This window comes from Pimephales promelas, chromosome 11 (genome assembly GCF_988280905.1).
Source record: "Pimephales promelas chromosome 11, fPimPro1.hap1.1, whole genome shotgun sequence".
In the NCBI taxonomy this organism is placed as follows: domain Eukaryota; kingdom Metazoa; phylum Chordata; class Actinopteri; order Cypriniformes; family Leuciscidae; genus Pimephales; species Pimephales promelas.
In genome coordinates, this window is record NC_142779.1 from 35,475,164 (window position 1) to 35,487,884 (window position 12,721).

Sequence of the window (12,721 nt, forward strand, 5' to 3'; positions counted from 1 at the left end):
ACAGTTTAAGATGATCGTGATTTCACTAAGTACATGTTGCTGGATCCATCTTTCCAATCAACCAATCAGATTTGAGGGACAAGTTTACAGTTTATGTCAAGTTTAGCCTTAGAACGAGGATGAAGTACTTAAACATCAGTGTTATTCTCCTATTATTACCCTCTAGGGGTAGGGTTAGGGGTAAGGACTACATTTTGGGACAGCAATGTTGATCCAGGATCAGCTCTTACTCGGCATAAGTTACTCTGTTCAGACGTGATGTAGAGTTATGATGTTTTGAACAGTTGTGACAATCGAGTTCACAATTTAGAGAATGTTAAGACTGTGGAAATGTGCTAAACCGATTGAGAAAAACTGTAAAATGTATATATATTTTTTAAATCTCGTAAGATAACAGAAAAATCTAATATGAAGGAATAACCAACACTAGCACAATCTGTTGCACTAAAGAGTTTGATCTTTCTCATTTACACCTGGAAATAAAGAAAGATTTAGCATTTTGAAAACAAGAAAAACTACATGCATAAGAAATATTAAAAGAAATCAAATAAGCTGAAATGTGTATAAAACTATATTACACTATATATATATATATATACTATAATATAGATAGATAGATAGATAGATAGATAGATAGATAGATAGATAGATAGATAGATAGATAGATAGATAGATAGATAGATAGATGGATATATAGATGGATATATAGATGGATGAATGGATTAGATAGATAGATAGATAGATAGATAGATAGATAGATAGATAGATAGATAGATAGATAGATAGATAGATAGATAGATAGATAGATAGATAGATAGATAGATAGATAGATAGATAGATAGATAGATAGATAGATAGATAGATAGTTTTTTTTTTGTAATAATGATATAACTTGTTGAATGTCACATCACACTTCAGGGACAGCAGGTGTGTTATGGGAACTGTAGTTCATGTTCAGCTGACGGTGGTGTGTGTGTGTGTGTGTGCAGGGAGGGAGGGATTGAGCGACAGAAAGAAAGAAGGGAGGAGCCGATGGGATTCGTGACGTCGACCTGGAATGAGGGAGTGAATGTTCCGGGTCAGAAACTGGACTAAGAGGAAATAAACTCCGGGATGAGAAAAACTACGGAATAAACGCAGCTAAACAGACATGTAACCGCTTACAAAGAAACACACGGGACTCTCCTCAGCCTCCCTGATAAAGATGTGGCGAGAAAGGTGAAAAAGGCGGAAAGAAAACTGCAGAAGTGGAGCGCGACGTGTTTATTATTGAATGTTTGTGCGCGTGAGATCCATAGATTGTGATCGACACTAGTTGCTCCGGCGCGCTCTCGCCGTTCCCGTTTTTTTATTATATAGAGATATTTTTTAAAAACTTTTCCAGCATTCGGAGTTAATTTCTCCAGGGTTTTGCTCGTGATGTTTCACTGTATCCCCCTGTGGCGGTGTAACCGTCACATCGAGTCGATCGATAAGCGCCACTGCTCGCTCCTCTTCGTCCCGGATGAGATCTATCGATACCGAGCGAGTTTGGAGGAGCTCCTGCTGGACGCGAACCAGCTCCGGGATCTTCCCAAGGTAAGACATCTGTCCTGGCTGACACTCTTCTTAAATGAATGAGAAGCATTTGTGGGCCGACGACGAGCTGTGTGTTTACACAGCAAAGGTGCGCTCGGGGTCGGCAGGTGTGTGTGGGTGTGAGAGGCATCAGCAGTTTTTGGGCGAGTTTATGAGTTATGTTACGAGTCACAATGCAGTTTTGGACATCAAAAGTGGCGTTTCAGTTTAATAATCGAGTAATTGTCAGTAGCTGCAGGTTTCTTAGCAACAACATACGCGTAATCATCATCATATAATTTCTGAAGGATCATGTGACACTGAAAACTGGAGTAATGATGCTGACAATTCAGCTTTGATCACCAAATTGCATTTCAAAATGTAGCCTACTAAAATAAAATAATAATAATAATAAAAAACGTATTAATTTTTATACGCAACAAATTTTAAAGTCCCCGCAAAGTTATCATCACTTAAAAATCAACCGTTAATATGCAAATGAGCCCCGCCTCCACTCACTCACTCAGAGATCCACTGGTTGATCTGATTGGTTACAAGGTCGTTTGTGACGTCAGAAACACCAGCGATTTCACAGCGTGTTTTTGAGACTGTCTTTGGTTCACTGCAGTTTTAAGGAGGAAATACTCAGCAATGCTGTCCACTTATGAAATTACACATGGTGTGTCTCAAAGCATATTAAAACCACCACATACACACAAACAACATTAAAAGCTTGAGTTTCACCATAGGGGGACTTTAAACATTGTAAACCTTTGACTGGTGTGTGTGTGCTGTACTTTTGTGGCATCAGGTGTGTACAAATCAGCAGCAGGTTTGACTCACACACACACACACACACACTGAGAGTCAGTCAGCATTGTTTGAATCATAGACATAATTTGAGTCAGCAGCATTTTTGGGCTTCAGATACATGTTTTAAATGATGTACGAATAACACCTCTATGATGCCCAAAATGCTATATTTTATGAACGCACCTATGACTCTCTAATGTGCTGTCTAGTTAGGTAGATCACGAGGCTTTGAAACCGGACCACTGTCATTGTGCAGGCGGCAGAGAACACTACAACTCAGCAAAATGTGTTTGAGAAAAACATTGTGGGGCCTGAAATATCAGTGTGTGTTCCCAGCGAACTCTCGGGAAATATCCTGGCAGAAAACTCAATGGCTTTAAGTTCAAACCCCACAAGGAAGGATCCTAGAACTAGTAGGGCTATCGTTTTAATTGAATTTTGATTCTGCTTATTGATCCCTAATTTCGATTCTAATAAGGTTAAAACAAAAACAACAAAAAATAAAATAAAATAGCTATCATTCAAATATAGTCTTATTGCAAAACATTTAATTGCAGCTGAGCATCATGAACAAAGATCGACAGGCTAGAGAACACTATAAAAATACCAAAGAAAAACAACTAGCCTAACTAATATACATTTCAAGCATTATTAAAGACAAGTAAACACTCGGTAATTAAAAAAGAACCTTTAAAAAATAGCAATCGCAAAAAATTGATACAACTGAACAAAGAAACGAATGAAATAAACAGTGTTTGAAGATTTTCAGGTACAAAAACTGTAATCAAATGTTAAACACTGCAGTTTATAAATAAAATACACATTTCAAAAGTTATTCAGTGAAGAACGAGTGAATTTTCTCTTTGTTGTTTGATTAGTGTTATTATAGACGGCAGGAATATTGGTGCTGTCCCTTTAAGAGCTGTACGGATCCGATACACGCGAGAACAGAAAACGCTTCATTGGTTTAAAGAGGAATGAGAGGAATCGAATTTTAAATTTTATAACAAGATTCCCAACTTTACGTACAAGTAAAGCTGCGAAATCAAGGCCCTGGCCTCACTCTCGCAGAATCAATCGCAAGCACACGCTCCTGCACTTAAAAAAATTAATTATAGAAGTTTATATATTAATTTTAAAGCTGCAATCTCCTCAGTCCTCCGAAGATCCCCCCAAAAAAGTCTGTTGGTGCTTCTACTTCGCTCAGAAAACCTGTTAATCATGACGTCACACCACCGCATCAAACTTATTTTAAAAACAAACACTTGAAATTATATCAGCATGATCAAAAACTACAGTAAATGGAAGGACCATATTTGGAAAAATGATATTTGAAGTGTAATTTAATGGTTTAGTTGGTTGAATAACACAGGGAGGCGGGGTTTATGACGTATACTAGGACCGGGCACTGGGGGGCGATCGAGACGCTTTGGCTTCACTTTTCAAGACTTTTGTGGCACGTTTGCGTACAACACAAAAGTGCCGTGCTATTACTCTACGTGAACTCACTCGAGGCCCACAGAGAAGGAAATGAATAGTTGAATAAAAGTCGATTTGTCTTTGAGCGCCCCCAAGTTGTGTTTTACAGTAACTTCAGAAGCTCTAAACACGTGAGCAAAAGCGCCAATCTCATTGGTCGGATAGTTTTCGATGCAGCGCGTCAAACTAAAAAAAACGAACCCGAGGCGTTTTTAAATGGCACTTTTACACGTCGGTGGGCACACTCACATTGGCGCCCTTTGTTTAGTCACGAGGCGTTAAACATCAGTGAATAACGCGCGCGAAATTCGTCCTGGTGTGAACAGGCCTTAAGGTTGAGCCACTGTCGTCACTCGAACTATTTTAACGATGTCTTTAATAACTTTTCTAGGCCGGCAAGTTTCGATCCCTTAGAAGCCTATGGAGGAGTGATCCAGCTCTCAGATTTAATCGCAAATATCTTAATTTGTCTTCTGAAGATGAACCGAAAGACTTACCGGGAACAACATGAGGGCGTGAGTTTACGTTTGAGTGCACTGTCCCTTTAAAGGCTCCTAACCGTGATGAAATCCCTTCATTGGTGCATCAACTCAAAAAGCCTTTCCCTCTCGTTTACTTGGATCACACTTCTAGGATTACAGATTACACAAGGAAAACAGCGAGGTTGTAAAGAGTGCTGATAGCATCGCTCGCTGTAATTCTGTACCATGTAATGAATTAAATCTTCCAGAGTAATGAAATGCTTTGCGCTTCTTCTTCAAAGGCAATAAAACATTGAAGACGATCACGTCAGTCTTACGTGAGCTTGATCTGTGTGGGCTCTCTTGAAGGATAATCTTGTTTTAGGGAATCCCAGGGTATTTCCCTCGCAAGTGTGTTTGGTGAAGACTTTGATCCGGTTTCATGCAGGATAAAGTCTCTTTCTTGAGAAAGGAGATCCACTTGTGCAGCTCACGAATATGCGGTTTTGTCTAATTAGTAGCTGTGATTTTTGTCTAATTAATAGCTGTTATTGGTCTCCACCGTATCTTTGCTGGGATAAAAACATTGAAGCTGTGTTTTTTATTAGAGACGTGTGGAAACGTGAAACGCAAGTAAATTGGCTGTGTGTCAGAGAGTGTTTGAACTGAATGCATTCCGGTTTTTAACCATTTATTGTTGAAGCAGCTTGAACCGTTGAATTCAGATATCATTTATTCGTGTCTGAGCATGTTTACCTGTGGCTCTGTCCTATTAATACTTTTAAGGGAACTGCTTTTACACTCTTCAAAAATAAAGGTTCTTTATTGGCATTGATGTTTCCATGATGCACCTTTAACATCTATGGTTTAATGTTGTTTATGTGTCTATGTGGTGTTTTTAATCATGTGTAAGTTCATTGCTGAGTATTTCCTCCTTAAAACTGCAGTGAACCAAAGACAGTCTCAAAAACACGGTTTGAAATCGCTGGTGTTTCTGACGTCACAAACGTCCTTATAACCAATCAGATCAACGTGTGATCGTCAACCGGTGGATCTCTGAGTGAGCGAGTGGAGGCGGGGCTCATTTGCATATTCATAGAACGCGTATACTAAATGAGGCAAGGGTGTCGAATTACATTCCAGATATTTCAAGGCATGAAGATTTTTTTTCAAGGAAAAAACGTTTAAATACGATCAGGGATGAGTTTTGGGATTCAATCATTGACTACACGGGGACTTTAACATCTATTGAACCTTTTCATTCCTCGAAAGGTTCTTTATAGCGGAAAAAGACTCTTTAGATTATTAAAATGATTATTTTAGGAACTTACTGAAAGGTTTTTCTGTGTCATTGCTGTGAAAAACCCTTTTGGAAACTTTTAGTAAGAGTGAAGTGTAACTTTTATTGTGTAAAAGTATTATTTACTTGCCGTTGTGTTGATCCCAAAAGGAAGAACTTTGAATAATGTTCTGGATGCTTTTTTGCATGCTTGTATATTAAGGGTGTAACGATACACGGATTCGTATTGAACCGTTTCGGTACGGTTTTCGGTACGCATTTTTGAACCGAACGGTTCGTTGGACCAAAATTTTGTTATTTCAAATGTAAGCGCGCTAATGATGTAAAAGATGCTGGCGTGACCACAACATATCCCAACATCATATGGCAAATGTAATGTAAGCGGAACGAAACGGTGCCACTCGTTATTGTGTGGTTGACGGACCGTTTATCAGTTTGGACCAATGCAGCGCGAGTCGATCTTGATCGATTAAGCAGCACTGTTACTACACAGCCAAATCCAGGAAAGAAAGCATTTGAATTCATCACGTTGGTTTTATTTTGACTTTATGAATACAATTCCTGCCCTCAATTGTTAATCTGAATTAAAATAAACCTGTTTATAACTACTACAATATGAGCTGTTTTGTTTTATATGCTCCTAAAGTCAAGTATAGCTCCATCATTGCTTCATCAAGTAAAAAAAAAAATCATACTCTAAGATGTTAGTTTTAATAAAAATATAATTAAAAAATAAATTTAATCAAGGAAATTTCTCTTTCTTTTTGCTGTATCGGAAACATACCGTACCGAACCGTACCGTGACACAAGTGTATCGTATCGTATTTTGTGAACCGTTACATTCCTAAAAGCTTTTCCTGAAGCATGAAGGTATCAAAAGTGGCGCAGCATCTGAAAGTATACAATAGTTTTGTGTGAGAAATCGTTCACTTATTATTTTGACATGTTCATCCAGTTCCTGAGGAAATTAGCAAAATCCAGTTGGTTAATGATTTACTCTTTTTAGAGTTCCTTTTTATGAAATGAGTTGATCTACTTCACTAAAGTTCAGTGGTCACAGTGGTTTATGAAGATTGAATTTGTCCGTGGATTAACGACAATAATATAATAATATATGAATAATATAATACAATAATATGATCCTTATTGAAGCTTAGACATTTTTCTTCTTAAAGTCCAGAACACAACCTCTGAATACTCTGAATGATTGCCATTCCTGTAAAATGTGCTCTCAACCTGTTTGGCATCTCCGTTTGTTTGGCAAAGTCAATATAGTAGGACTTTTGTTGTGAGAGCAAGCAATAGTTTTCTCTCGAGTCCCCGGAGACACACACACACATCTCAGTAGTGGAGACTAAGAGAGAATAGATTAATGGTTGGATATTTCACTCTCCTTTTGCACCACGTGGGCCATGTTTAGTCAAGAGTCCGAAAGCGTAGAGTTTAGTTTTTCTCTTTCTGAGGTTAAAGAGGTGGAAAACCATGTCTTAAAGCCTGTTTGTTGTCGGTTCATATGCGAATGCTCTTATCGCGGAGATTTCCTGGAATCGGAGACTTGTTGTTTGGCCTGAAATGTGAGGAATGCCGTGAGGAGAGTTAATGGTGACGAAAGCTGTGTGTGGGGGAAACCAGTGCCTGTTGCTCAGAGTCAGATACACACGGGGTCTGGTGCTAGTCGGCATCATTGCGCTCTCAGAAAGCTCTGCTAATCCTTTGTTATCTTGAATACTGGGTTATAGTAGGGCTGTTATGGGAGATATATCATCTGTGATAATGTTGTAATGGTTTCCAGTGTGTGAGCTGACATTATGTCAATAACAAACTCATAAAGCCTATTAGAATGGAGCTAGACTGCCCTGAAATTTCAAAACATGCGAGCAAACATTATTTTATGGAGTGTGTTTCACCTTAAAAGTTGGTATTTTGCAAGTATATATACATAAAAAAGGCAGTGAGCCTCCAATATATCTTTGCTCAGACCTTTGACTATCGATCTAAAAACTTAATTTGCTCATCTTGATTGCCTACTTACAAAAAAACTAGGAGAAAATGGTCCAACGACTGAGCAAGATAGGCAATTTGGTGGCCATTTTGATATGCAAATTAGAAGGTAAAAACCTCAATTTCGCTTGGGTACCAGTTTTTTTGCACTCAGCACCCTTGAGATATGTAAGATATCCCGACTTGTACCCATAAATGCTCCTCACTTCTTATAGAAGGCCATTTTTCTGAAATCCGTCTAGTAGGGCTGCAACTAACGATTATTTTGATAATCGATTAATCGGACGATTATTTTTTCGATTAATCGATTAATCGGATAAAAAATGTATTTCATTTTTTGTTTATTACAACTAAATAAAACCCTAAAACCCTAAAAACCACACTCTTTTGTGTGTTAAACAATCTACTTAATACAGACAACTTCATTATAAAGAAAAACAACAAATAAAAATATATATATATATGACCATAACCTATGACAAAAATGCTATTGTAAACTAGATGTTTACTAGAAAAACTTAGCCTAAAAATATCACAAGTGCACAATAATTTTATAAAATCTGAACATTTAGTGAAAAAAAAAAACATTCCTTAGTGGGGAACAAATAAGAGACAATAAGTGTAGCACTAACTCTGGTAAAACGTTGCACATTGCTCTTTGTATTGTTATACATTCATGAAAAACATCGTAAAAATCAGATGCACCGCTGTTTTAAATGTAAAGCACAGCTGTTTAGTGAGGAAGCAAAATATAATAGATAGGACAGAACAAGAAAGGCTATTAATAAGCTTTTATTGCGCAAAAGTATTATGACATGATCATGAAAGAGCTGCACAAAGTATCGCGAGCGCTGAATGATGCCCTTGACGCAACACGGAGTCACAGGGCGGCGCGCAGCTCTTCAGTGTCCGCCGCATTAAAGTTAAAAGCACCAAGGAAAGAGAAAGACATATTGACTGTGTATTATACAGTATCTTTGCAATAGTTTATTAAGCCTTTTCTTTTAACAGTTTTAAATTTCAGTTAGGCTACTGTGCACGTGAAGAACAATTATAGTGCGCCGACTCTACTATAGGCTAGTGTTGTGATCTAACAGACACTCAGTAGAAAGTGATTAAGTTACAGCAATAAAAGTCTAGCAAGATAGTCATTATATTACGAAACCATAGACCTTTATCTACGGATCAATTATAATAATAACATTGAATCATCTTGGAAAGAGTTTCATCATGTTAACTGTTGTAACGCGACGCGCTGTTTGAACACCGAATAGAGAATGACTGACAGCCGCAGTGGAGGGGAAAGCTTAGGTTAACTTCAATTTAATTACTTAAATTCTATCTCACATTATACTATAGTATGGCTTCATAAAGTATACACGATTAACGTAGGTCACCTATTTTGGTTTCAAAACGGAGAATTTGCCGAAAGGTGAATGATTTTCGTGTATGCTGCATATTGATAGCGGTTTCCTGATGCCCGCAAATTAGTTCAAACTCACGGAATCAAGAGCGCGCATGCGAGACAGAAGATAATGTGCTCCAAACCGTCCGTGTTGCGCGTGCGAGACAGGGTAGAGCGGCGAGGGAGAGAGACTGCATGTGTGCCTCATGAAGCGCATGTAAGAAGCGCATGTAGCATGTAAACAATCCCCGTGACGTAATCAGACCAACTAATCGATAATGACATTCGTTGACAACGATTTTCATAATCGATTATAATCGATTTTATCGATTAGTTGTTGCAGCCCTACCGTCTAGTCTATATTGGTTTGATACAGAAGTTAACCCCTTAACTCTAACTGTCACGGTACCGGGACGCCTAAATTTACTGCACTATATTTCTATTAAAGGAGCAATGTGTGATTTTTAGCGACATCTAGTGGTTCGGTTGCGAGTTTGCACCAGGTTTGCACTAAGGGCTCCGCCCACTGCTCACCCCTCCCTTTCGAAGAAGCTACGGTTGCTAAAACGGGACAAACATCTCGTCGGCTGAGACAGCAGAGAATAGCCAGAGTAAGCCAAGAGTGTGTAACATTGTCACTGTTTCTGTACCACAGTCCATTATAAACCACATCATGGATACTGTTTACAAAGCCAGTCAGGTGAGGATCAAGGGTTTTAATATATAATTTAATATAATAATATTAATCAGCTGATTGTCTCACAAACGTAACCAGCAGCACATTTCTCCCCACATACTGTAGCAAACCCATAATACAGCGAGGGAGCAGCTATATATTTTTTTCTAACAGGGTAGTATAGTTTAGCTGGCTAATATGAGCTGTTACTGTGGCTGAGCTGGGACGCGTCTGCATGAGTCCAAAGGTCGGAAGTGCGCGCGCTGTTACAATCATGTCATCTCCGCATCCCATAGACACTATTTACTACACACAATAGGCTTTTTTCTCTGATTTTGAAAACTCTTCGCGATCGACTTTAGTGATAAAAGACTTTAGTAAAAGTCTCTATCGACGGGTTAGTGATTCCTGTAACGTACTGTTTTACGGTCAATGACATGAATACTAATCATCAGCTGTCTCACGAACGTAACAGCACATCTATCCCCAACATAACAAACCCATAACACAGCGAGGGAGAACTAAGTTACATGAAACAATCCTAACTACATATTTTACACCACTCACAAGGGAAAAAACACTACTCACGGAGTGTAAGGCTAGCTTCCAGCTTTCCGCTACTTCTCTTTCAAGGTAGTGATGAAACGCGTTCTGTAGCGCTGTTTGTTCGCGTTCGGCTACGGTAGGAATATGACGTCACAACATGGCGACCTTCATAGAAGGGGATTCCCTCGGTTATGGAGCGATTAATGTCTCATTCTAAGGTAATAAAAACATTACGGTTAATTAAGTAAGTTCTTTATACACCACTGAAAACATAGTTATGGATGTCATATTGCATTTCTGTTAATAGATAATCAACTTATTTACACATTGCACCTTTAAATCCTAATCTAATTTTGACAAATTATATATTGTTGGAAAGGTCTAAGACTTCTAAATAGATGTTCCACCCCTGTTTTGTGTTACAAATTATGTCTAGGAAGAGTAATTGATGAATTATGACAAGAGTGCACCTAAAAAAATCATAACAGGAGTTCTGACCTTTGTCACAAAAAGTCGATGCACCCACTTTTAATCATTGAAACTTCTGTTTTTATGCTAAAAGTTCATAATAAAACATACAATCTAGTATTTTATACAATAAAAAATATAGTATAATATTATCCTCTAAAAATGATAATATATATATTCTCTAAAATATCGCCTTTTTATTAGTGGTTATCATAAATTTGGTATCATTTGAAAGCTTGTAAACTCAGAATTCATCCTGTGCAAACCGTTTTATAATTGAACGTTGCGTTACCATAGAAACGGTACTTACTTGATCAGGCTCCTCCCCTTTTGGGCTTAATTATATTTCATACCTTTTCTATCTTGACAAAACACATATTGTCAGAAAGGTCTGTGTCTCAAGGTCCCACATTTTGTGACAGAAGTGATATTTGGGCAGAAATTTATTAATTTAAGGCAGAATGTAATTCAATGGAATTCAATGGCACCCGGTGGCTATTTTTGGTACTACTACGCCTAAACAAAATCTCATGGGAACTTCAATTTTTGTGATATCAACTTCAAATTTGGAACATAACTTGGTTAGATTTATGGCTATGATTTTAGAGTAAAATATATATTTTATATAAAATAAAACATATAAAGTACAGTATATTTGATTTACTGTAAATTTAAACTTCCATAACTTCCATTTCATTTTTTGAAGTGTTTTCACTTTTTTGAGTGTTTGCTTTAAAACAAGACCAAACATGGGTATATATTCCAAAGCACTCTTGAATTTCAACCATTTAAGTTTAAATAGTGCATTTTTACCCCCATTCTCAAAAAGGGGCGTGACAGCGAAACAATAAATTTTAACATTTTTTTAGACACAATATTGTTGATTTGTCAAGCAAAACCACAGCAGACTTGTAATGCGTGGAGAAATGTCCATCAGAATTGCATTTCAGAATCTGGGTGGAAGTAGTAGTAGTCTGGGACTTTTCACCTACTTTTTTGTGCATTTTTGCACTTGGATATGTGAGAGTTAGACACAGGGAGTCACTAGCATTGTTCCCGGATGAATCAGCCGTTCGAACTAAATGGTTGCATGAATGACTCGTTTTAAAGCATCATTTATTTCAATATTAACATTATTCTCACAGCATTATGCAATTGTACAGTGTGTTAGTGTTAGTATTCCTAACGCCCTTTAAGATTAAGATGCGTTTTGGTCTAAATACAGGTGTAAACCAGATCTCAAACGTCTTGAGCTGGTCCACTTTCCACACACTTCCAGTGGTAGTCAAACGCACTCGACTGGATTGCTTTCACAGCGTAGACGCCGGCGCTCATGGTCGGATGTGTTCAAAAGACCGTCTTCTTACCGTCTACTGACCTGATGCGGGGCATTATGGGAAGAGCGATAGCCAGACGGGGTTTTAACTTTGTCGGCTGGAAACCCAAGTTTGGTTTGAAGAGGTAAAATGTACAAAGCACAATGTTCTCTCACCATTCCCGATTTCAAACACACGCTCAAAGCGTTCGCTGCAGTTTGCTTACAAGTCCGGAAATAGAGGTCAGCCGATATAAAACTAAAAACTACGGGTGTAACGATAGCCTCATGTCACGATTCGATACAACTCACGATACGATATTATTGCGACACAAAAAAGTACTGCTATTGTAATGCTAAATTTTATATGAACAATAGACTTGGACTTGGACCTGAAACCCAAAGCACAGACTATAGAGGCACCAGAATAACAATATTCATGGTTCTGAAGATGAAAATACTGAATTATTTTAGACGAATATGCCTTCACTGTCACCGACTTTAGATATATTTAAAATAATGTCGGACACTTTTTACTGGTAACATCATCTGGCGTTATCAGGACACACAAATATTCCCCCATTGCATTATTACACATTATATTCAACATTATATATAGCAGTTTAAAGGGATACTCCACTTTTTTTGGAAACAGGCTCATTTTACCACTCCCCCAGAGTTAAACAGTGGAGTTTTACCA

At 37.9% G+C, this 12,721-nt stretch overlaps 1 protein-coding gene across 1 annotated transcript in view; it reads left to right on the forward strand.

The window, feature by feature from the left end:
• The first annotated feature begins 973 nt into the window (after positions 1-973).
• lrrc1 (leucine rich repeat containing 1) overlaps positions 974-12,721 on the forward strand; it is a 59,517-nt gene continuing 47,769 nt past the window's right edge. The window contains exon 1 of the mRNA XM_039690643.2: positions 974-1,578. Coding sequence (XP_039546577.2) covers positions 1,420-1,578 — 159 coding nt within the window. The 5' untranslated portion in view covers positions 974-1,419. The remainder of the gene's footprint in view (positions 1,579-12,721) is intronic.